Source organism: Ranitomeya imitator, chromosome 1 (genome assembly GCF_032444005.1).
Source record: "Ranitomeya imitator isolate aRanImi1 chromosome 1, aRanImi1.pri, whole genome shotgun sequence".
NCBI classification, from domain to species: Eukaryota; Metazoa; Chordata; class Amphibia; order Anura; family Dendrobatidae; genus Ranitomeya; species Ranitomeya imitator.
The window spans coordinates 1145856607-1145883551 of NC_091282.1; the positions used below are offsets into that span (position 1 = coordinate 1145856607).

A 26945-nucleotide genomic window follows, 5' to 3' on the forward strand; every position below is an offset into this window, starting at 1 on the left:
CATCTCACACGACCTCCCCAACGAACCTATCCATTACAGTAAACGGCTGCCCACTCTCCCCAGTCCCACAAGCCCGCTGTCTTGGGGTAATCCTTGACACTGATCTCTCCTTCAAACCACATATCCAAACCCTTTCCACTTCCTGCTGCCTCCAACTCAAAAATATTTCATGGATCCGTACATTCCTAAACCAAGAATCTTCAAAAACCCTAGTCCATGCCCTCATCATCTCCCGCCTCGACTACTGTAACCTCCTGCTCTGTGGCCTCCCCTCTAACACTCTTGCACCCCTCCAATCTCTTCTAAACTCTGCTGCCCGACTAATCCACCTGTCCCCCCGCTATTCCCTGGCCTCTCCCCTCTGTCATTCCCTGCACTGGCTCCCCATCACCCAGAGACTCCAGTACAAAAGCCTAACCATGACATACAAAGCCATCCACAACCTGTCTCCTCCATACATCTGTGACCTCGTCTCCCGGTACTTTCCTGCACGCAACCTCCGATCCTCACAAGATCTCCTTCTCTACTCCCCTCTTATCTCCTCTTCCCACACTCGCATACAAGATTTCTCTCGTGCATCCCCCCTACTCTGGAACTCTCTACCACAACATATCAGACTCTCGCCTACCATCGAAACCTTCAAAAAGAACCTGAAGACCCACCTCTTCCAACAAGCCTACAACCTGCAGTAACCACCGATTGACCAAACCGCTGCACGACCAGCTCTACCCTCACCTACTATATCCTCACCCATCCCTTGTAGATTGTGAGCCCTCGCGGGCAGGGACCTCTCTCCTCCTGTACCAGTTGTGACTTGTATTGTTCAAGATTATTGTACTTGTTTTTATTATGTACACCCCTCCTCACATGTAAAGCGCCATGGAAAAAATGGCGCTAGAATAATAAATAATAATAATAATAATAATAAACTTACTTCAGAGCCAAGTGGTTTTTCAACCTCAGATTTGCCGTCTTCTTCCCTCACCTCAGTTCGATTATCCTGCACAACTTCTGGCACCTCCTGAATATTCATGGCCAAATTGTTGGGTTGTTCCTCTGAGTACAGACCCTCTGATAACAGCCAGTCATGAGCTTTCTTCATAGCCTAAGTATGTTATATGTAGAGAAGACAGTAGTGACAATCTTCCTCACAATTTAATGTACCGTAATATATGTGTTAATGGTAAAGTTTAACATCATATAACTAACATAGGTGTAGGATATCGCATAATTATAATATTAAATGCTACTAAGATCACGTCTTGACCTGAATATTCAAAAAGAACCACATGGCCAAGCTTGCCACATGTGCCACTATGTCATGCAATCCCTCTCATTTAATCAGGAAACAGTCTGTTGTCAGAAGCTGATGTATCTTTAGTTTTGACAGCTTGTTTTTGTAGGAAGGTCCTTCTTCTGTGCCCACCCCTTACTGACTGACCAGCATTGAGCCAGTACTTTTTATTGGATTTCTGTGATTTTCTAAATGTTGGCCAAAAGTAGAGGATGTAAAGAAACCATTAAGTATGCACTGAATGTCTAGCAGCTCCGCTCCACTGATTCTCCAATTATGATGTCTTACCCATCATTTACTTGACTGTTGCAGCCAATCACTGGCCTCAGCGGTCACATGCACTTTATGCAAAGTCACTGTTGAGGTCAGTGATTGGCTGCAATGGTCACGTGATGTAATCACGGCAGGATCGGCCATGGACCACTGGAATGGCGGTATTGGAGCTATAAGGATCCAATAGGTAGGCAATTTTTTTTTTTTATGATAACTGATCCTAAACAAATCTTTGAGGCCATACTTGACCCATCGTTCTAAACTTCCCACAATTTCTCAAATTTTGACTCAGCATTTCTCTTTCCATACTCAGCAGCCAATGTATTGTATTTAGGCATTGTGGAACCATTGGTCTTCTATCCAAGGCTGTGCTATCAGCTTCCTTGCTACATGGCTTATACCAGCCACCGCTGTTTTACCGTGATCCTCGGTACTTACAGAGAACTTGTCAGCAGGATTTTGTAAAGTAGAGTACAACCATAGCCATATTGGCACTGTGATACTGAATAAAATGATACCTGCGGTGAAGAAATACATTTAGTGGTTTATGTGTGAAGTCTTCATTTAATGATATCTTTGTGCATTGGGGAAGGGTCTGTGGGCAGGGTCTTTTATTGGTGCTCAGGTCCCTTATTCATCCTCCTGTTTGAATGACCAGTCACTGCTCTGTCAGTGACCTGCCTGCTATTATAAATATCGCAAAGGCACAATGATTACTGTGGTGTTGGTCTCTAAAAAACCCCACAGTCTCCAACAAAATGGTGCTGCATGTGCAGTCGCCTCTCCAAGTTCTCCCCTTATTCTAAATCTGCGCATGCGCCGCCCACTGCCTTCACAAGCAAGATGTTTGGAGCAGCAGCGATATATGTCTTGAAATCCTCTACCCCAGTATGCCCAAAAACGATTTTGGGGGGAAGGGGGGTTACCTCTACAGAGTACACACTATTCACAATATATAGCATCACTTTTGAAAAAGTTTTTAAGTTAGGGAACGACCACAGCATGTGCAGTAAAGTTTCTGGCTGTTTTTTGCATTTACTTCACAGAGAGTCTGAATGTGCCTCTACAAAACACCTCAATTTTTGCATTACACAACATATCAGGTATAAATGTGATAACCTGGGTGTCTCACTTAGGGACAGCTGAGGTATCCTCTCAGGGATTTTGTGACAATGGCCTTCCTCTGTATAGCCAATATCTACATGACGTTTTTTTGGAATGTAATGTATAGTTTACCAATACAATATCCAGCAAAGAGTTATACAGCATAAAAAGGAGTTCAGCTGAACTGTTGGAGGTCGCTGATCCCTTGATTATCGTATTCATAGACCTTGGACCATCAAGACTCAGTGTTTCTGCCCAATATGCCTTAGCAGAAAAAAACCTAAAATTTTGCATTGGAAATTGCAAAGTTCCCCAGCAATTGGAAGAACTCCTTGAACACATCTCCAGGCAAACTGAGGCAAACTATGAATTCTCCTTGAATCCCGATTAGTCTGTATGTACTACTGTGAAAGTAACTTTATTTACTCTAATGGCAAGAACATTTGCTAGAATTTTAATATCCATAAGTAATAAGAGTATAGGCTGTATGAGTCTAGGAGTGGATTCTTTTGGAAGGACTGACACTCTTGGCTTTGTCTCTTTAGTGTCTTTCTCAGAGGCTTGTAATACATAGGGGGAGGTAAAAGCATGTTCCCAAAATTATTATAAAGCTCCATGGGGAGTCCATCCGAGCCTAGTGACTTATTGTTAGCCAACGACTCTACTACTGACTTTAATTCCTCCATAAAGAACGCAAGAATAAATTAAAAAAAAAAACAACAACATTTTATTGTGTTAATGAAATTTGGTGTTTTTTTATCTGCCATTCTCTTTGTATTATTATTGTTTATGCCTTAGGACATTGAAAAAGTATTCAGGATTTGAACCCAGGACCCCAGCAGCTGCAAGGCTGCAGTGCTAACCACTGAGCCACCAGGAAATGCAGAGGATTTTCTGCAGTCGCATTTTCACTACATGGAAACGTTCCTTTAGAATTTGACTTCAAAAACAGCATGCAAAAAGGCGCGAGAGAAAGTGTCCTTAAACCATGGAGGGTAGGTATTACCTTATTGAGCTTGTCAGGGGTAGCAGCAACATGAAGTTCAAACAGTAATTCCGTAAGCATGCGAGTGAACTCTTCAGTCTCTTCTCCTGCACAGAACGACAGAGGGAATGCACTGCTGTAAATAATCATGAAGTTGCAGAACTATTATACTAAGCTATCCTCATACTTTGCGAGAGGATTGGATCCTATTCACAGCACTATATTTATTTTAGTTATTTATATACATGATTAATTCCACAGTGATTTATAAACATTATTGGCACTGTACCATTGGGGCTCACAATCTAGAATCCCTATCAGTATGTCTTTGGAACGGGGGAGGAAACCGGGGAACCCGGAGGAAACCCACGCAAACACGGAGAGAACATACAAACTCCTTGCAGATGTTGTCCTGGGTGGGATTTGAACTCAAGACCCCAGCGCTGCAAGGCTATAGTGCTAACCACTGAGCCATCATACAGTGCTAACCACTGAGCCATTGTGCTGCCCATATCTGTTGTTCCAGCATGGAGTCATAATACAGATGTGTGCTAGAAAGATCACAAATGGAACTTGTAGTGGCAGGCAATAAGGGATTATTCACGTAGTACAGTGACTTTTCTTTTGTGCTCTGAGAATAGCAGGAGAGAATGACTTGACTGCACTATGTGAAGAAACCCAGTGATGCTTAATAAGCTTAACATCACAGATTTTGCCACTTAAAAAGTCACTTGTTATATTTTGTGCTATGCTAATATTACACCATATAATCGGCAACTAAACATTGTGATTTGGAAAACACGATTGTAAAGTGGATGTAATGATACAGTGCTAGAAACAAATCAGCAAGTGCAATATTTTGATCAATGTGTTTGAATTTAATAAAGTGTTGGATTTTATTTGTTTTGGGAGCACCTTTATTTATGGATACCTATAATGAAGCGTACGTGGAGGCCAGCGGCAAATCCTCCCAATATCTGCCAAAATGCCATGTGCACAGTTTCCACCTGTCCTATTCTTGCATCTGAATATTTAGTGATGGAGACATGCATGTGTCTCAAGAATGACATTTCCATACAATTACCTTTACCACTGATGTCTTCTTCACTGTCAAAATCCTTCTGAAGGAAAATATCCTTAATTGCAATAAGATCTGCTTTTAAGATTTCTAACGTTTCATCTTCCAAGGAGGATAAATAAGCTTGGACCTGCAGTGACAGGCACATATATTGGCACAGTAAAGAATAGAATACGTCAAAAAATTATTATATATATATACCGTATATCATATAAAAAAAAAGTAGTGATGGCGGCAATAAACAGTCCAATCTCCCGTATTTATCACCTTTGTTTCACTTTCATTGGAGAGAATTTCCAAAGCTTCCAGATGAGACAGTCCCTGGTAGTCATCAAATAACATGCCGTAATGTGCCGTCCTCTCATCTGACACTTGTTCAGCAAGTCTCTGCTTTTCCTTTTCTTTGGCTTCCCTCAACATCTGCACAAAAAGAAAAAAAAAATGAAGTTTTTTTTTAGCTCCCTCCACACATGATAAATGGGACTAAAACATTAAGAATAAAAGTTTTCACAAATATATGGCATATTAAAACACACAACATGCAAAAAAAAAACAAATCACACTCCGTGCTTCCCAATTTAAAATAACTAAACAAAATATTGAAAATAAACACATTTGGAAAAGATGAATCTATAAAAGTTTATACAGTATATGCCGTAAAGAGAAAAAAAATCAAAATGCAAAAATTGTGTGTTTCTTTGGTCACCACACCTCCGTCAAAAAAAGAAAAATGTCGGCATACATCACATGTACCACAAAAAATTATCATAACTAAAATGGTTAGCTCAGGGTGCAAAAAGCAGGCCTTCCTACTGCTCCATAGAGAGAAAAAGACAGGTCTTGGAAAATGGCAGCACAAACCAGAATTTATACACACATATTATATTTTATATACATATTATATACAGGTATAAACTATATATAGGAGGAGATGACATACAGGTATATTCTATATACAGGAGATGACACATAGGTATATACAACATACAGGAGGAGATGACATATAGCAGGTATATACTATTTACAGGGGTGATGACATACAGGTATATACTATATACAGGAGATGACATACAGGTGTATACTATATAAAGGGGAGATGACAAACATGTATATACTGAGGGGAAAATGAGAGGTGCGAGGTGAAAATGAGGGGTGTGAGGTGAAAATGAAAAGGTGTGAGTGCAAATTTAGAGGAGTGAGGGAAAATAGTGGAGTGATCGGAAAATGACAGATGTGAGGTCGAAATGACAAGTGGTAGGGGGAATGAGAGGAGTGAGGGGGAAAATAAGAGGAGTGAGGGGGAAAATGAGAGGTGTAAGGGAGAAAATGAGAGATGTGAGGGGGAAAATGAGAGGCGTGATGGGAAAATAAGAGAAGTGAGGTGCTATAACTAAGCACAGATATTTACTATGCTCAGGCAACGCCGGGTTCTTCAGCTAGTATATTTATTTATTACTGCACTTTAAAAAAAATAAAAAAATTCTGAATATTTCTGTACGAACACCGTACAAACAGAAACCAAAAAGAAAAAGCTATAGCGGAATAGCATGTTAGCACTATTTCAATCCTCTTGGAATTTTTTTCCCATTTTTCATCACATTGTGTGGTAAACTGGATGGTGTAATTCAAAACTACAACTGAATCCACATAAATCATGGCCTCAAAAAAAAAAAAAAAAAAAAGGTAAGACTCTTGGAAAAAAGTGTCAAAAAGAAAGGAAAGCTCAAAAGTGAAAAATCGCCTGGTCCATAAAGGGTGCCCAGTTTGGGCTTTGACTCGGGTCCTGCTCCTGGTCCCACCAGTATGAACAATTATCACTGTGGGAAGCACTTTGCTAGTGATTTGACAATGTAATCGCTATTTATTGTGTTAAATATATTATTTGCGGATTTCGCACAAACAGATGAGGAATTTTTCCCTACAGGTTCACCACAATGGAATAAAGGCATTTGGTGAGGATTTGTCTAGAGCAAAGACCCCTTTTAAACAAGCAGATCCAGAACATTCTCAATCAACGAAGAAAGATGGTAAAGCATCATCACTTTTCACGCTCATGTCATTACCTGAGATAGAGACGCCGTCTTCTGCATAAGAGTCTTGGTTTTCTTAAATCCTGGGTCACTTTCGGCCAGCACATTCATTGTCTTTTTTCCGATAAACTCCAAGGCATCAAGGCCGCCACTCAATACAGATTTACCCTACAATGCATGCACAATTAATGGTACCTAGGATGTAATGTAATTAAAAGGGAGTGCACAATCAGAAAATGACATATTGTTTAAATCAAATTTGTTTGTTTTAGTTTTTTGTTTTATTACATTTTTTTTCAAATTATGATGTTTATTTAAAAAATGCAATTTACACACAGGTCACTGGGACCTTTTTAGACTCATACTAGACCAATTATATTAATAATATTAGACCAATACTAGGATTGTCCTGCTGGAAAAACCAGTCCTCAGAGTTGGGGAACATTGCCTGAACAGAACTAATCAACTGTTTTTCCAGGATAACCTTGTATGTGGCTTGGTTCATACGTCCTTCATAATGAACAACCTGCGCAATTTTCAGTTTTTTGATCCTCCACCAAATTTCACAGTGGGTGCCAGACACTGTGGCTTGTACGCCTCTCCAGGTCTTCGTCTAACCACTAGACGACCAGGTGTTGATCTAGGGATGCGTCAGCAAGGCTGGATTTGGGCAGGTTGTTCTTTGTGAAGGACGTATGAATCAAGCCGCATACAAGGTTATCCTGGAAAAACAGTTGATTCCTTCTGCTCAGGCAAAGTTCCCCAACTCTGAGGATTGGTTTTTCCAGCAGGACAATGCGCCATGCCACACAGCTAGGTCAATCAAGGTGTGGATGAAGGACCACCACATCAAATCCCTGTCATGGACAGCCTAATCTCCAGACCTGAACCCCATTGAAAACCTCTGGAATGTAATCAAGAGGAAGATAGATAGTCACAAGCCATCAAACAAAGAAGAACTGCTTAAATTTTTGTACCAGGACTGGCATAAGGTCACCCAAAAGCAGTGTGAAAGACTGGTGGCAAGCATGCCAAGACGCATGAAAGCTGTGGTTAAAAATCATGGTTATTCCACAAAATATTGATTTCTGAACTCTTCCTGAGTTAAAACATTAGTATAGTTGTTTCTAAATGATTATGAACTTGTTTTGTTTTTTTTTGCATTATTTGTGGTCTGCAAGCAATGCATTTTTTTGTTATTTTGACCATTTCTCATTTTCAGAAAATAAATACAAAATGTATTGCTTGGAACTTTCGGAGATATGTTGTCAGTAGTTTATAGAATAAAAGAACAATTTACATTTTACTCAAAAATATACCTACAAAGAGTGGTCTCTAAATTTTTGCCAGAGCTGTATATGCAGAGAAGAAATGACAGGAGCACTGAAGTCCTCTATAGAAACAGTATTTATAATAGCAGAAATACAGCATGGTGTCTACAGCCGTGTTTACTTGACTTCAATAGGCTGATTATCATTAAATATCATAAAATCGGATCTTTTCATTACCATCAATTCATAAGATGCTAAAAAGATACATCTGTCACTAGTCATCTGTAATAATGGATCATACAAATGCTTCATTATAATCAGTCATCAATACACAAAAGTAGCAAAGTGCAAGGAAATGTCCCCTGTTCCTGGTTATCATCAGAGTGCATGATCCCTCAGCTGTAACTTATGGAATTATCTGTCCAAGGAATAATAACTCACCGTGTTCTGTACAGCATTAGTTAAAGCTGAAAATACACCACGACTGGCAGTAGGTGAAGTGGGTTCATCTGGGCCATCACCTTTTTCTGTCGGTGCTATAAGTGAATGGAGAAAGAGTATATTGTAATATAGTAGCAACACAGTAACACACAATAAGATGTACAAGAGCCAAATATTTGTTTGACTTTCTTTTATTAAAGTCTCGAGCCTTTTTGAAAGCTGAAATACTGCAAGACAATTTTGCAATCAAGTCTGCAACTCTAGAAAAGAATGTAATGAACCTATGGCCACACTGGTACGATAGACAGCAGTGTTGCAGATAGTAAGGTTGCCAAATGTTGGATCTGATTGACTTCTTTTGACAACCTCCATAGTTATCCTTTCTATTAGTTTTTACAAGTATTAAGCTAGACCCATGGCAAACAAGTGAATAAAAGAAAAACACACTGCCAAGCAATGTAGGTGACCCTGTAATGGTCAAATCTGGATTTGGTGACTATCTGGAGAATGCCTTCACCTGGAATACAGTATGTACAATTTGGTGGAGGAGGGATAACAATTCTGGTTCTCAAGTCCTCAGACAGTTCTTTTCTCTTTCTGTTCTCCATGCTTAGTATACCACACACATACACACAATGCTAAGGCTGGGTTCACATTGCGTTAACAGCAGCCCGTTCAACACATGAGTTAACGTGCTGCTGTTAACGCAAGTGCCGATATGTCATTGCGCTAGCGCAGATAGAGCTAGCAGATGCTCCATCTGTGCTAGTAGTGACGGACCCGGAAACGCTTCAGCCCGCGTCCCAGGGTCCTTCACTCAATGACGGCTCATCGCTAGCACACGCCCATTGTGGGTGTGCGCTAGCGATGCGTCCGACATAGGACTTAATGGCGGAATTAACGGACTACGTTACACCTTATTATGCCGCGGTGTAACGTAGTCCGTCTAATGGACGCCTCTAACGCAATGTGAACCTAGCCTAAGATTAAAGGGAACCTGTCACCAGGATTGTGCACAGTAACCTACAGACAGTGTGAGGTCGACGCTGTTATACTGAGTAAAATGATACCTGGGTTGATGAAATCTGTCTTATGTCTGCTTTTTAATCTTTATTCAGTTTTTAGTTAATGATATGCTCGTGCCCTAGGGCGGCCTGTGGGGGGTCTTAATGTGGTGCTCTGATTAGATATTCATAATGCAGGCTGACAGGTCACTGCTGCTACTGCGCATGCGTCATGTTACTGGAGAAGAAAAAAAAATCCTCCTCCAAGATGGCACCGTGCAGGAGCAGCTTGGAGATAGCAGAGGGCTGCTATGGCGCAGGCGTGGGCGGCGTCATCTTGGAGGAGGATTTTTTTTCTTCTCCAGTAAGGTGACGCATGCGCAGTAGCAGCTATAGGATCACAGCTATGGATACCGATAGCAGCTACTGCACAGAGGCCGTGGGCGCCATTTTCAAACTGTTTTTTTTTTTTTGCTGAATAACATGAAGAAAATGTATTAGTATTATTGGCATATAAAACATGCGATTTTGCTGCAGAGCAGGTGCCAGATATTCATTATGCAAATTAGGAGGCAGCTCAGTGAGGGATCAGTTATCTGTCAGCAGTCTGCATTACGAATATCTAATCAGAGCACCACATGTAGACACCCCCCTCCAGGCCCACCCCAGGGCATGGGTATATCATTAACTAAAAGCTGAAAAGTAAGATTAAAGAACAACCATAGGATGAATTTCATCAATCAAGGTATCATTTTAATCAGTATAATGGCGCCGACCAGACACTGAGTGTAGGTTACTGTGCACAATCCTGCTGACAGGTTCCCTTTAAGTCAACGAACGAGTATCACATGCTTGAAACAAAAGTTGTTTTCCCACAATTTTGGAAAGGTGCCAACAATTTTGTCCAGCCCATTTTTGTGTGAAATTATGTCCAATTTGTCTTTTTTCCCCACTGCGCCGTGCTCCAAGGAGAGCATGGAGGGACGTGACTAGGTGAGCACCTGACTTTTCACTTGAACCCCTGATGGTGGGGTTAAGCTTGGCTTTCGATGAATAGAGATGAGCGAATTTGCTCACAGTCACGACACATGCATGGAGAGCCTGTTTATTGGGCTCTCCATGCATGTGACTGTCACACACCCATGACACATGCAGCTGCGGCACCAATCAGCAGATCAGCCAATGCGATCCAGGAAGCTGGGTTTCCTCTGCAGCTTATTCAGCAAGCGCTATAGCTTGCCAGGTAAGAGGGAAACGGAGCAAATTTGCTCATATTTACCGATGAATACCAGGTGATACTGCAGGACAGACCATGGAAAAATGACAGCTGACCCCCAAGGGACTGGCAGCTGGAATGGCCTGGAGAGAAAGAATAGTTGATGCAGGCAAGCGCGGACTGGTACGGCTGGCTGATATACAGACTGGCAAGGCTGGTGGTGGCGGGTCCAGCTGAGACACAGGTTGGCACGGCTGGTGCAGGAGTGTCCAGCTGATATGCAGACTTGCACGGTAGGTGTGACGGATCCAGCTGATGCACATACTGGCATAACAGGTGTGGGTGGATCCGTCTAATGAACAAACTGGCATGGCAGATGCTGGCAGATTCAGCTGTAATACAGACTGAGAAGACGAGTACTAGCAAGAACAACAGTATAAATATATATGAAACGCGTCGGGAGACGCTGTCTAACGTCACGGCCTCACCATTACCCCAGAGTCTGACGGTATGCTCTGTCATGGCGGAGACATTCAGTGTGGTTGGGTAATGGTGAGGCCGTGACGTTAGACAGCGTCTCCCGACGCGTTTCATCCTATCGGAATCATCAGGGGAGTAGCAGGGTATGACTAAGCCACCTTACCGATCTCCCTCACTCCTGTGCAATTTAAATGTTCCGACCTCTAGCGCGTCCAGGGAAGCTTAAGTGTCTGGGGACGATGCCTGATTTGATATAGTTGTCCAAACTCTGCACCTCCCACCATGAGGCTATTTGATCTTTGTATGTTTTAGTAAGCTCCTTGAAGGCTGCATTAAATGAAGGTACGTATTTCTTTTGAGTGTAGGTTCTATCTGACAACACCTCTTTGGCCTCTGAGACCCATTGATTAGTGTCAATACCCGTGGTGAGGAAGCCTGCCATGCCACACTTAAATATAAATTAGCTGGGTAGTATTCCAAAAGAGAATATACAACAGCAATGTGCAGACGTTATATACGTGCATTGACCATGAGCAGGGTCTGGCTGCGGTCCGCCTCTTCTTGGGGACCTCCGACCTGGGCGGCCCCATGTGTGAGTTAATCCTCGAGCTGCTGCGCTTTGCCCTGACCCACAACTTTTTTACTTTCAAGGACAGATTTTATTTGCAGAAGCGCGGCACGGCCATGGGCGCGGCTTGTGCCCCCTCGTATGCCAACCTCTTCCTGGGATCATGGGAGAGATATATTTTTGGCAGCGGGGGGGGTGCAGGCCGCGGACCATGTGCTGTGCTGGCTTAGATATATTGATGACGTCCTATTTTTGTGGGAGGGAACGGCGCGCAGCTCGGGGACTTTATGGGCCAGCTCAACGAGAATCCTTTTAACATCAAACTAACACATATTTTTGACTCACAGCATATCGACTTTCTGGACGTCAGCCTGGAGGTCGACAGCACACGTCGGATCCAGACTGACGTATTCAGGAAGTCGACTGCAGTCAATGCTCTGTTGCATGCTGGCTCTGCACACAATCCTTCCACCATTGGGGCCGTCCCGGTTGGACAGTTCCTAAGGATGAGGCGGATCTGCTCCACCGACGGTAGGTTTATGGCACAGGCGGCTGACCTTGAGGGACGTTTCAGGGATCGCGGATATAGCCGCAGAAGTATCAGACGGGGTTTCGAGAGGGCCAGGCGGACGCCTCGTAGAGACCTGTTGTATACCAACGGTAGTGGACGGAGGGGTGGTACTGCCGTAGACAAAATTAGGTTTATCACAACGTATTACCATGAGTGGTCAAACATGAGAGATATACTTAAAAAACACTGGTCAGTTCTGATGACCGAACCGGCTCTGGCCCAGGCTTTAGGTGACTTCCCACAGATGACCGCCAAAAGATCCCCCAACTTGAGTAACTTGCTTGTTCGCAGTCATTATGTCCCTCTTATTGTTAATCCCTTTAGCTCTAGGGGCCGGTGCTCGGCTCCTTCAAATGTGGCCACTGTTTAGCATGTGATAATATCGTGCGGGCCACAACTTTTAAATCTTCCGATGGAAGAAAAGAATTTTCAATCAGGCAGCACATCACGTGTAGTACCTCAAACGTCGTGTATTATGCTACGTGTGGGTGCTCTCTGATCTATATTGGATTGACATCGAGGGAGTTACGGGTACGTGTCCGCGAACACGTGAGGGACATACGTGCAGCTAGTACTCTTGATTTCACCTCTGACCTGAAGACCATCCCTCGTCATTTTAAACAATTTCATAACTGTGATGCGGGGACTCTTCAGGTCAGAGGTATCGAGAGTATCCACCTCGGTACAAGAGGTGGTAACTATAAAAAGATCCTTGCCCAACGTGAAGCGGGCTGGATAGTTCGTGTTGACACCATGGTCCCCAAGGGATTAAACGAGTCCTTGAGTTTCTCCTCTTTTCTTTAAACTATTATGGGTCTCTCATAAACATTCTTGCCTAGTGCCTTGGTTACCACCAGACCCAATGTATTATTGAACGTTCCTTCTTTTTCAATTTTGGGTTTATGTCTCCTGCGTTTATTTATTCTTTGCCCCTCCAGTTTTTATATCTCCCCCTAGAGTGGGTCCCCATTCCAGGGATTCCCCCTTCCCGTTATGGTTTTAATTTATGTTTTTAATTTCACTAATTATTATTCTTTATGTGTTTTTTAGCCATATTCCATCTAAGGACCGAGTTATGGGCACCTCTTGTATATCTCTTGATTGTCACGGACCTCCCTCACAAACATTCTGTGGATGCCACCGTCTTAGGCTTCAACATATACCGACCATCGGCTCTCACGTATTGCGGCATAATTTGCTTTATTGTATTATTGTATTAATTGAATTACTGTTTCTTGCCGCTTTTATGCTGTATACATGTCTGGTATTTTGCTTCGTGAGGTTGGATTGACATTTTGGTCATTTCCCCCTCTTTAGTTTTGGCATTCCCTGGCGGTGTCAGACAGTGGGAGGCCCTTGACTCCGTAGCCGGCTCACCGCGGTAGTGCGCATGCGCGGTCCCCTCTCCCTTGCTCCCTGTCGCAGCGGCGTCTTTTTTGCACCGCGCGTGCGCCATGGGTGTATCTTTCCCAGGCGCACTAGCGTTGCTTGACGCCTTCTGTGACGCGGCGCTCGGCGTTGGACGTGCGCATGCGCCGAATACTCCGCGGCCACTGGCTGGGATTCAGCACGTGACCTGTTACATGGTGGCGGGCCGGCTCTATTTAAAGCTGCCAAACTCTTCCGGCGTTATCTCCCCTTGATAAAGCCATCTTGTCTCTGGGCGAAACGCGCGTCGGGGGTCGCATAGGTGGATCCCGTCCGGTGTGCCCCCTCTTGGAGCCCTGCATCGGTAAGTGTAGCGACGTTACATCTTCCTCTCACGCCACTGGGCATGGTTAAATGTATTGGTGCAGTTACAGATATATGCACCCATAGCGGCACGCTGTAACCGTTTGCTTGTACATTGGCTCTATTGACGGTGCACACCGGGGGTTGCCCACTTATGTATTGTTTTTAACTATCCTTGAGTACTGTATTGTTTGCGTTATTAGCACATTATTGGTATGTTGTATTTTTACATATAACTTAATAAAGTATTGTTATTTTTTGATTACCTCTATGCTCATTGTATACTCCTTATTCATATAGTCGTATGGAGTTGGTTTTTTTGTTTGGTGGGGGGTTATCTTGCACTACTTAGTGCATTTACCCCCCCAGGATTTATTATGTTGCCTGGTCGTGTTATTATGATATGCAGACTTGCACGGTAGGTGTGACGGATCCAGCTGATGCACATACTGGCATAACAGGTGTGGGTGGATCCGTCTAATGAACAAACTGGCATGGCAGATGCTGGCAGATTCAGCTGTAATACAGACTGAGAAGACGAGTACTAGCAAGAACAACAGTATAAATATATATGAAACGCGTCGGGAGACGCTGTCTAACGTCACGGCCTCACCATTACCCCAGAGTCTGACGGTATGCTCTGTCATGGCGGAGACATTCAGTGTGGTTGGGTAATGGTGAGGCCGTGACGTTAGACAGCGTCTCCCGACGCGTTTCATCCTATCGGAATCATCAGGGGAGTAGCAGGGTATGACTAAGCCACCTTACCGATCTCCCTCACTCCTGTGCAATTTAAATGTTCCGACCTCTAGCGCGTCCAGGGAAGCTTAAGTGTCTGGGGACGATGCCTGATTTGATATAGTTGTCCAAACTCTGCACCTCCCACCATGAGGCTATTTGATCTTTGTATGTTTTAGTAAGCTCCTTGAAGGCTGCATTAAATGAAGGTACGTATTTCTTTTGAGTGTAGGTTCTATCTGACAACACCTCTTTGGCCTCTGAGACCCATTGATTAGTGTCAATACCCGTGGTGAGGAAGCCTGCCATGCCACACTTAAATATAAATTAGCTGGGTAGTATTCCAAAAGAGAATATACAACAGCAATAGCGGTTGGATACTAGTAAAACTTAGCTTTTATTCAATACTAAAATATAAAAAATGGACTGATACATACAAAATGACAGAGAAAAAGGACCAGGGACCAGTGATAAATTGTGCCCTTAACCTAACACAGAATGGGGAAGAAAAAATAGACGTAGACACACAGTAATTAAAAATTGACTGTACTGATAGTCTCCTTATAGTCAATAGAGACTTGACAGGGGTAGCGAATAATACAAAGAGATAGGGATGCCAATATTATGCATAGCTCTCAATGATCTATTACTGCAATAACGTGGTGTCCCACGTCTATCATTAGGGACAATGTCCACGTAAAAAATGGCACAGGCAACACCATAGACAGAGAGTCTAGCCTTTAAAGACCCCTATTATTATGCAAATATTGCTACAGAGCGCACAAAACGCCACCACCCGTTACTTAAACCAATGTAAACCGGGTTATAGTACCAGTCAATAAACAAGCAGCACGTCACTAATGCCTCAGAGAATAATGTAAATACATAGTGCACTAAACCACATGTAAAACGGAACCATGTATCCTCATAGTATGCTAATGAGCGTTCCAGATGTGGCCTGTGTATTCCTTATACCTTTTTGCACGTAAGCGGCATCCTCTCTGGGTGCTCCCTTAGTTGAAGTATACATGCAAGATGCACAACCAGGTACCGCCCACTGCTGCGGTCAAAGCACACCACACATACAGCCCACTGTTGTGGGTAGATCTCACCAGAGTCTGACGGTATGCTCTGTCATGGCGGAGACATTCAGTGTGGTGGGGTAATGGTGAGGCCGTGACGTTAGACAGCGTCTTCCGACGCGTTTCATCCTACCGGAATCATCAGAGGATTTCATGTTTATCTATTTGGATAACATGTCCCACATTATAGGTACGGTGACGGGCTAGCCATTGATCTGGTTTACGCCGCATGCGCACTTCAAGGGAACTGAGCGTTCCACCTGCGTGCCCTGCTTGCGTTCCAGCTATACCAGACGAGCAACCTACTACACCGGAAACACTTCACATGACCCCGGACGCGTCACACGCCAGGGGCGGGGCTTCCCTGGACGCGCTAGAGGTCGGAACATTTAAATTGCACAGGAGTGAGGGAGATCGGTAAGGCGGCTTAGTCATACCCTGCTACTCCCCTGATGATTCCGATAGGATGAAACGCGTCGGGAGACGCGGTCTAACGTCACGGCCTCACCATTACCCAACCACACTGAATGTCTCCGCCATGACAGAGCATACCGTCAGACTCTGGGGTAATGGTGAGGCCGTGACGTTAGACAGCGTCTCCCGACGCGTTTCATATATATTTATACTGTTGTTCTTGCTAGTACTCGTCTTCTCAGTCTGTATTACAGCTGAATCTGCCAGCATCTGCCATGCCAGTTTGTTCATTAGACGGATCCACCCACACCTGTTATGCCAGTATGTGCATCAGCTGGATCCGTCACACCTACCGTGCAAGTCTGCATATCAGCTGGACCCGCCTGCACCTGCCATGCCAACCTGTGTATCAGCTGGACCCTCCTGCACCAGCCGTGCCAACCTGTGTATCAGCTGGACCCGCCACCACCAGCCTTGCCAGTCTGTATATCAGCCAGCCGTACCAGTCCGCGCTTGCCTGCATCAACTATTCTTTCTCTCCAGGCCATTCCAGCTGCCAGTCCCTTGGGGGTCAGCTGTCATTTTTCCATGGTCTGTCCTGCAGTATCACCTGGTATTCATCGGTAAATATGAGCAAATTTGCTCCGTTTCCCTCTTACCTGGCAAGCTATAGCACTTGCTGAATAAGCTGCAGAGGAAACCCAGCTTCCTGGATCGCGTTGGCTGATCTGCTGATTGGTGCCGCAGCTGCATGTGTCATGGGTGTGTGACAGTCACATGCATGGAGAGCCCAATAAACAGGCTCTCCATGCATGTGTCGTGACTGTGAGCAAATTCGCTCATCTCTATTCATCGAAAGCCAAGCTTAACCCCACCATCAGGGGTTCTAGTGAAAAGTCAGGTGCTCACCTAGTCACGTCCCTCCATGCTCTCCTTGGAGCACGGCGCAGTGGGGAAAAAAGACAAATTGGACATAATTTCACACAAAAATGGGCTGGACAAAATTGTTGGCACCTTTCCAAAATTGTGGGAAAACAACTTTTGTTTCAAGCATGTGATACTCGTTCGTTGACTTAAAGGGAACCTGTCAGCAGGATTGTGCACAGTAACCTACACTCAGTGTCTGGTCGGCGCCATTATACTGATTAAAATGATACCTTGATTGATGAAATTCATCCTATGGTTGTTCTTTAATCTTACTTTTCAGCTTTTAGTTAATGATATACCCATGCCCTGGGGTGGGCTTGGAGGGGGGTGTCTACATGTGGTGCTCTGATTAGATATTCGTAATGCAGACTGCTGACAGATAACTGATCCCTCACTGAGCTGCCTCCTAATTTGCATAATGAATATCTGGCACCTGCTCTGCAGCAAAATCGCATGTTTTATATGCCAATAATACTAATACATTTTCTTCATGTTATTCAGCAAAAAAAAAAAAACCAGTTTGAAAATGGCGCCCACGGCCTCTGTGCAGTAGCTGCTATCGGTATCCATAGCTGTGATCCTATAGCTGCTACTGCGCATGCGTCACCTTACTGGAGAAGAAAAAAAATCCTCCTCCAAGATGACGCCGCCCACGCCTGCGCCATAGCAGCCCTCTGCTATCTCCAAGCTGCTCCTGCACGGCGCCATCTTTAGACACACAGTAATTAAAAATTGACTGTACTGATAGTCTCCTTATAGTCAATAGAGACTTGACAGGGGTAGCGAATAATACAAAGAGATAGGGATGCCAATATTATGCATAGCTCTCAATGATCTATTACTGCAATAACGTGGTGTCCCACGTCTATCATTAGGGACAATGTCCACGTAAAAAATGGCACAGGCAACACCATAGACAGAGAGTCTAGCCTTTAAAGACCCCTATTATTATGCAAATATTGCTACAGAGCGCACAAAACGCCACCACCCGTTACTTAAACCAATGTAAACCGGGTTATAGTACCAGTCAATAAACAAGCAGCACGTCATTAATGCCTCAGAGAATAATGTAAATACATAGTGCACTAAACCACATGTAAAACGGAACCATGTATCCTCATAGTATGCTAATGAGCGTTCCAGATGTGGCCTGTGTATTCCTTATACCTTTTTGCACGTAAGCGGCATCCTCTCTGGGTGCTCCCTTAGTTGAAGTATACATGCAAGATGCACAACCAGGTACCGCCCACTGCTGCGGTCAAAGCACACCACACATACAGCCCACTGTTGTGGGTAGATCTCACCAGAGTCTGATGGTATGCTCTGTCATGGCGGAGACATTCAGTGTGGTGGGGTAATGGTGAGGCCGTGACGTTAGACAGCGTCTCCCGACGCGTTTCATCCTACCGGAATCATCAGGGGATTTCATGTTTATCTATTTGGATAACATGTCCCACATTATAGGTACGGTGACGGGCTAGCCATTGATCTGGTTTACGCCGCATGCGCACTTCAAGGGAACTGAGCGTTCCACCTGCGTGCCCTGCTTGCGTTCCAGCTATACCAGACGAGCAACCTACTACACCGGAAACACTTCACATGACCCCGGACGCGTCACACGCCAGGGGCGGGGCTTCCCTGGACGCGCTAGAGGTCGGAACATTTAAATTGCACAGGAGTGAGGGAGATCGGTAAGGCGGCTTAGTCATACCCTGCTACTCCCCTGATGATTCCGGTAGGATGAAACGCGTCGGGAGACGCTGTCTAACGTCACGGCCTCACCATTACCCCACCACACTGAATGTCTCCGCCATGACAGAGCATACCGTCAGACTCTGGTGAGATCTACCCACAACAGTGGGCTGTATGTGTGGTGTGCTTTGACCGCAGCAGTGGGCGGTACCTGGTTGTGCATCTTGCATGTATACTTCAACTAAGGGAGCACCCAGAGAGGATGCCGCTTACATGCAAAAAGGTATAAGGAATACACAGGCCACATCTGGAACGCTCATTAGCATACTATGAGGATACATGGTTCCGTTTTACATGTGGTTTAGTGCACTATGTATTTACATTATTCTCTGAGGCATTAGTGATGTGCTGCTTGTTTATTGACTGGTACTATAACCCGGTTTACATTGGTTTAAGTAACGGGTGGTGGCGTTTTGTGCGCTCTGTAGCAATATTTGCATAATAATAGGGGTCTTTAAAGGCTAGACTCTCTGTCTATGGTGTTGCCTATGCCATTTTTTACGTGGACATTGTCCCTAATGATAGACGTGGGACACCACGTTATTGCAGTAATAGATCATTGAGAGCTATGCATAATATTGGCATCCCTATCGCTTTGCATTATTCGCTACCCCTGTCAAGTCTCTATTGACTATAAGGAGACTATCAGTACAGTCAATTTTTAATTACTGTGTGTCTACGTCTATTTTTTCTTCCCCATTCTGTGTTAGGTTAAGGGCACAATTTATCACTGGTCCCTGGTCCTTTTTCTCTGTCATTTTGTATGTATCAGTCCATTTTTTATATTTTAGTATTGAATAAAAGCTAAGTTTTACTAGTATCCAACCGCTATTGCTGTAGCAAGAACAACAGACAGACACTAGCGGGAACTAGCAGATTTGGCCCTAAGAACTAGCAAACGTCTTTAGGAACAGACTAGCAACGTTGTACAGGCACCTCCCAACAGGTGGAGGCACCTTAAATAATATGTGTCTCCCAGCCATTGGCTGGGGACATTTTAGGATGGCGCGCACTGTCCCTTTAAGAAGGCAGGATGGCGCGTGCGCCCTAAGCACAGTGCCCGGGGATCTGCGAGCCATGCTCAGACACTGGGGAGCAGAAGCAGGAGAGGGAGCAGGGAGTGCGGGGCCATGGCGGTGATTGAGTTGGGATCCCTGTCGGCTGAAGAGGGGGAAAACGTGCAAGGATGCTGTTGCTAAATGTTAGAAGAGTTTTGTTCCTGAAGCATTTTCTGCAACTTTATGATTGGACATTGCATAGTCTGGATCAAATTCTGTCAGGAGGAAATCAAGCAACTTAACACATGAACAGCAAAGTGTCGTCACAGTAATGTAAGTGGATGATGGAGTTGATCTTATTTTCCACAGGAGAAATCCTCTGATAACATTGTTTTACTGGACAGATTATGAAATGTATTCACCTTCTTCTCCAGCTTCACATGGCCCGATCTCGCCACTCTCCTCAGACTCAGAAGTTCTGACTCTCAATGTGACTCCTGCTTTTTCTTTCACTGCAGATATTCCATGTCCTAATGAAATATAAATCACATTTATGAAGATTCCCTAATTGCTCTGGCTTTTTTTAAACACAGAAAATGTAACCTTTCATAAAACAATAATACACATGAAAATAAATAACTTTGTACTATCTCTTGTAAAAGAAATCTGCTTCTTTCTCCTCCTGGATTGATCTTCTATTCTCAATTTCTGGGTAAAATCTATATTCAGCAAAGACAGCTTTTCCCATTACTTAAGGTGGTGCTTTTAAAATTCTATGGAGAGGGGATGGGAAGAGGCAGACACAGACATTCTGCTGTAAGTTCTACAGAAAGAACAGTTACAGTTCTCCATAGAATGCTATGAGCAGCAACCACCATTTCCTATCCATAATATAACGCTGGGATCGTCACTCTGTCCGAAGCCTTTATAGACTGCGCAAGCGCCGGCGCAGTCTGGGCCTCACAGAGTGACGCTCCCAGGAGATCGCGGTATGCGTAAACACTGAACGCACACCGCGATCTCCACCGAAGAGTCAGGGACCGCCAGGAGGGTAAGTATATTCACCTGTCCCCCGTTCCAGCGCTGCGTTCGGCTCCGGCTCCCGGGTCCTCTGCTGTGACGTTCCCAGTTCAGAGGGTGCGATAACGCGCTTAATGCGCGCCGGCGCCGCCCTCTGACTGAACAGTCACAGCCAGAGGAGCCGGAAGATGGCGGCGCGCAGCGCTGGAACGGGACAGACAGGTGAGTATAGCAAGTGCTGGGGGCCTGAGCTAGCGGTGACTCCAGCACCTGACCCCCACAGCGCGCCGGTGTCCCCGCCTGCTCAGGCCCCCAGCGACCATCGGTGAGTATGGTATTTTTTTTTTTTTTTTTATATATGGCAGCAGCATACGGGGTATATATAATGGAGCATCTTATGGGGGGCATATAATACAACGGTGGCGCAGGATGGGAGCAGCACATGACAGAACGGGCGCAGGATGGTAGCAGCACATGACAGAACGGGCGCAGGATGGTAGCAGCACATGACAGAACGGGCGCAGGATGGGAGCAGCACATGACAGAACGGGCGTAGGATGGGAGCAGCACATGACAGAACGGGGGCGCAGGATGGGAGCAGCACATGACAGAACAGGCGCAGGATGGCAGCAGCACATGACAGAACGGGCGCAGGATGGTAGCAGCACGTGACAGAACGGGGGCGCAGGATGGCAGCAGCACATGACAGAATGGGGGCGCAGGATGGGTGCAACACATGACAGAATGGGGGCGCAGGATGGGTGCAGAACATGTCAGAATGGAGGCGCAGGATGGGTGCAGAACATGTCAGAATGGGGGCGCAGGATGGGAGCAGCACATGTCACAATGGGGGCGCAGGATGGAAGCAGCACATGTCACAATGGGGGCGCAAGATGGGTGCAACACATGACAGGATGGGGACGCAGGATGGAGCAGCACATGTCAGAATGTATGCGCAGGATGGGAGCAGCACATGTCAGAATGGGGGTGCAGGATGGGTGCAGCACATGTCAGAACGGGGGTGCAGGATGTCAGCAGCACATGTCAGAATGGGGGTGCAGGATGGGTGCAGCACATGTCAGGATGGGTACGCAGGATGGAGCAGCACATACCAGGATGGAGACCATATACCAATATAGATGCTAGCCACCCGGGCGTAGAACGGGTTCAATAGCTAGTATTCCTATATTAGTGATGGGAAAGTCTGTCCAATGAAGACACAATTTATCCATTAACTGAGTATTTTGAAAATGAATGATCAGTCCAGGAGAAAAAGAGATGCAGATTTGTCTGATAAGACTTATTACACTTTATTATTTTTATGTGTACTATTAACTTATGAAAGAAACAAAACTAAAAATGACGGCTACTCTTCAAACGTTATTTTTTACATGAGTTATAAAGAATGTCATCACTGTTAGGCTAAAAGTGATACCATCTTATTCTCAATTTGTAAAGATCTGAATTTATTATTTTTCTCATCTGTTTTTAAAAACTGAAGGATGTGGATTATCTGAACCTGTTTTTCCTTTGACACTAAGCAATGGATAGGTTAACAGTGGATGGAAAAGTGATGGAAAATAAATATCTTCCATTTTTCATCTGATTTTTACAGATCACCCCAAACTGATCCTCAAAATCTGGTGAGATAAGCACTGAATTTAAGGACAGTCTCACACGTCCAGATAATTCCAGTACAGGAAAAATCGGTACCGGAATTATCCGTGCGTTTATGTGGCACATCAGTGTGGCACACGTGCGGCATCCGTGTGCTGCCCATGTGCCGACTGAGAACCACACGCACCGTGCAGGAGACAGCACTACAGTTAAGCGCTGTCCCCTGCATCTGGTGCTGAAGCCGCCATTCATTTCTTCTCTCCAGCATCGTTCGCTGGAGAGAAGATATGAAAAATCTTTTTTTTTTGTTGTTTAAAAAAAAGATCCCGGTCCCCAACCCCCTCCCACCCCCTGTGCGCCCCCCCGCTGTTAATAAAATACTTACCCGGCTCCCTCGCTGCTTCCTCTCCTCGCCGCAGCTTCTCCTGTATGAGCGGTCACGTGGTGCCGCCTATTACAGTGATGAATATGCGGCTCCACCTCCCATAGGGGTGGAGCCGCATATTCATCACTGTAATAGGCGAACGATGCTGGAGAGAAGAAATGAATGGCGGCTTCAGCACCAGATGCAGGGGACAGCGCTTACTGTAGCGCTGTCTCCTGCACGGCACACGGACTGCACACGGACAACATCCGTGTGCGGTACGTGTTTTACACGGACCCATTGACTTTAATGGGTCCGTGTAATACGTGCGCTCCCACGAACACTGACACGGTCCGTGAAAACACGCTGACATGTGCAGAGACACATTGATTTTAATGTGTCTACATGAGTCAGTGTCTCCGGTACGTGAGGAAACTGTCACCTTACGTACCGGAGCCACTGACGTGTGAAACCGGCCTAAGGCTGGGTTCGCACAAGCTTATAAACGGATAAAAGAATCAGAGTTTCATTCAGAAAACTCAAATTATTTTTTTTTTTTTTCACACTTCTCATCCTTGTGCAATCTGTTTTTTTTTTCATTGCAGCAGATGTTAATAATTTACAAGACCATTTACAGCTTCCTATGTTACAGAATTGCAATGTATCTGTAAAAAATGTACGCTGTATGTCCGTTTCTTTCCGCACACCCATAGACTGGAATGAGTACCGTAAGTCTGACCAGACATATGGAAGAATCTAGTGCATGCTGAAATTTTTCTCACATGCAGATTCGGTCAGCAACAGCAAAAAAGCAAACAAACAAAAAAAAACACTGATGAAAAAAAGTCAGCTTACCGCTACAATGTCAGCAATATTGCCATACGGTCGGTGCACGGAATCCTCCAGGTTGGCAAAGAGGTAAGGAATGGGGAAGAGGAAATTTGAAATTCAGCACTGGAAAAATTAATTCAAGTAAACATAAAAGTCAAATTTATTGAAGGAACTCCATTAAAAATGTCTAAAAAAAAATCCATGCAAAAGATGTAGGTACATATGAACCTGACATGTTTTGGGCCAACACTAGTCCTTATTCATAGGTAATACAACCTGGGACTCACCCAGAACTGGAGTCTTCAGCATAATACTCAATCCCGGCAGGCTGGAATTACCGCACAGACTTGATGTATATTTTCTAATTTATTGATACATTTACATGTCCATATTTAATTTCTTTTCTTAATTTACGTTTATTGGATTTTCGCAATCATATATGTATATATTTGTTATTACTTTCATTAAGTCAAGGGGGCGTTCCCTTATATTTGGTTTCAGGGAACTCGGGTGCCTATTTGTACACCAGTTTGTGTCATATGTATTACCTATGAATAAAAACTATTGTTGGTCCGAAACACATAAGTTCATGTACCTACATCTTTGCATGGATTTTTTTAATGGAGTTACTTCAATAAATTTGACTTTTGTATTTACATGAATTAATTTTTCTGGTGCTGGATTCTAGATTTCTTCTTCCCTATTCCTTACCCCTTTGCATCAGATCCATTAAAAATGAAAGTGTGAATGGTTCCATTAAATTCTATGGGTCAGTGCGCCATTTAAAAATGGAAAGCAGACGGATGAGATACTGCAGTTTAAGTTTCAGACCCACATCCTTCACTAGAGGCTCCTTGAAGAGTGATCCAAGATCCCAGTCTGTAAGTTCTAGGCTTATATTCCAGAATTCCGAAGAAAGATGGGCCTTAACATGACATCGGGGCTGAATGACTCCTCCTCGATAGATGAGGTTGTTTGAGAAAACATGAGTTTCATTGTCTAATTGATCATTGTCCCATCCTTCTGTTCTCTTGAGATAAACATCTGACCAAGAAGTTGGCTGAGCCGAGCATTCCTGTGTTTCGGAGAGTCGGGTAATATAGCTGTATGACCTTAGGCGAACTTACCTACGGTTGCACTGGCTGATGTCAGAAGAGACTTGCCCCATGTTCCCCAGGTGCTCCAAGTGCTTTCCTTAGGAGACATCTCTGGATCCTAAAACAAAAAAGATGAGATTTTTCTGAATAACCTGTACATTGTGTTATAGAAAATAAGTATTAGAGCATTTAAAGCACAGGATACCATAAACTCCTAAGTCCTCATTCACATATCAGTGTTCCAGGTGCTTTCCTACTTGCGTTTTTCACAGATACAACACGTACGGATTATAGTCTATGGGGCTGTTCACACTTCCAAGTTTTTTTTCCCTGGACCAGGTGTCCATGCAAAACTCAGAGACATACCAGTTTTCCCTCCAATACCACGGATTAAAAATTCCAATACAAGCATGAAAAACAAGCATGAAAAACACATACAGCACACTGATGGCATCAATATGCAGTCTGTATTTAAGATTGCGAAGGATGCGAGAAGCTTGGTAATTTATCTATCCATCCGTGAAAAACACGGATGGTAAAACCTCACGCATGCAAAACAGTTCTACCAAGTTCGGATGTGTTAAGATTTTTGGCACTCAAAATAAAGTCCGTTTCTTGTTATTCTTCATTAGGGGACACAGAGAACCATGGGAAAATCTGCTGCCACCTGGAGGCGGACACTGTTATTACATTCTAAATGGAAAATTGGCTCCTGCTAGCGCCAGGCTCCCTCAGATTAGTGAGGAAGCAGTAGGAGAAGCAACAAAAATTACAGCATTAGGGAAAAAAAAAATTCAAATTACACAGTTAACAACATAAATACATGCCCAACCGACCGGGATGCTAATGGGGGGTGCTGTGAGTGTGTGAAGACTATTGAGAAACAGATTTCACCCTGAGTACCAAAAATCTTTATTTCTTGGTCACTTCATTGGGGGACATAGAACCACGGGATGTCCTAAAGCTGTCCCTGGAAAATACAAGTGCTTATCACTAAAGTAGATCATCATCAAAAAGTTAATTTATGTCACTTCTTCAAAAGAAAAAGTGAAACTTGTATATTATATAGAGTCATTGCAAACAGAGTGATCTATTTCACGTATTTATTTCTGTTAATGTTGATGATTATGGCTTACAGCCAATGAAAACCCAAAAGTCATTATCTCAGTAAATTAGAATACTTTACAACACCAGCTTGAAAAATGATTTTAAAATGTTGACCTACTGAAATGTATGCCACAACTAGTCCCATGTGAACACATATAGGGCAAAGAAGAGATTCCACAAAAATAAAGATAAAACAAATAATTTTATTAAACAATATTAAAAAACAAATAATCACAAGGCTGAATACCGATTACGGGTTACTGCTGTATTGATATCCTTGTGATATCGCTACACTGTGTGCTGCTAAAAAATTTTTTTGCCCCTCATGATATTTTGCTTGACGTCCCCTATTACGGATCTCCCGCTTTTTTTATTTATGTTTTTTAATACTGTTTAATAAAATTATTTGTTTTATCTTTATTTTCTTGGGATCTCTTTTTTGCCCTATATGTATTCATATAGGACTAGTTGTTGCATTATGCATGAAGTGCCCCTATAATATTTGGACACTGGTTGATCTAACTACTGAAATATATGTTCAGTAAATGCACTCAATACTTGGTCGGGGCTACTATTGCATCAATTACTGCATCAATGCAGCGTGTCATGGAGGCGATCAGCCTGTGGCACTGCTGAGGTGTTATGGAAGCCCAGGTTGCTTTGATAGCAGCCTTCAGCTCGTCTGAATTGTTGGGTCTGGGGTCTCTCATTTTCCTCTTGACAATACCCCATAGAATAGATTCTTGATAGGGTTAAGGTCAGGTGAGTTTGCTGGCCAATCAAGCACAGTGATACTGTTGTTTTTAAACCAGGTATTGGTACTTTTGGCAGTGTGGACAGGTGCCACGTCCAGCTGGAGAATGAAATTTCCAACTCCAAAAGCTTGTCGGCAGAGGGAAGCATGAAGGGCTCTAAAATTTCCTGGCAGACAGCTGCACTCACTTTGGTGTGG

General features: G+C 44.0%; 1 protein-coding gene across 4 annotated transcripts in view; it reads right to left on the reverse strand.

Moving 5' to 3' along the window:
• The window catches only part of FAM114A1 (family with sequence similarity 114 member A1), a 136738-nt gene that overhangs the window by 41928 nt on the left and 67865 nt on the right, over window positions 1-26945 (reverse strand). For 3 of the 4 annotated variants that reach the window (XM_069744605.1, XM_069744604.1, XM_069744606.1), the window contains 8 exons: window positions 24917-25004; window positions 20380-20487; window positions 8477-8571; window positions 6798-6932; window positions 5002-5154; window positions 4741-4864; window positions 3678-3763; window positions 935-1105 (listed from right to left, as the gene is read on the reverse strand). In XM_069744605.1, coding sequence (XP_069600706.1) covers window positions 935-1105; window positions 3678-3763; window positions 4741-4864; window positions 5002-5154; window positions 6798-6932; window positions 8477-8571; window positions 20380-20487; window positions 24917-25004 — 960 coding nt within the window. The remainder of the gene's footprint in view (window positions 1-934; window positions 1106-3677; window positions 3764-4740; window positions 4865-5001; window positions 5155-6797; window positions 6933-8476; window positions 8572-20379; window positions 20488-24916; window positions 25005-26945) is intronic. The other variant, XM_069744607.1, reaches the window with a different exon arrangement.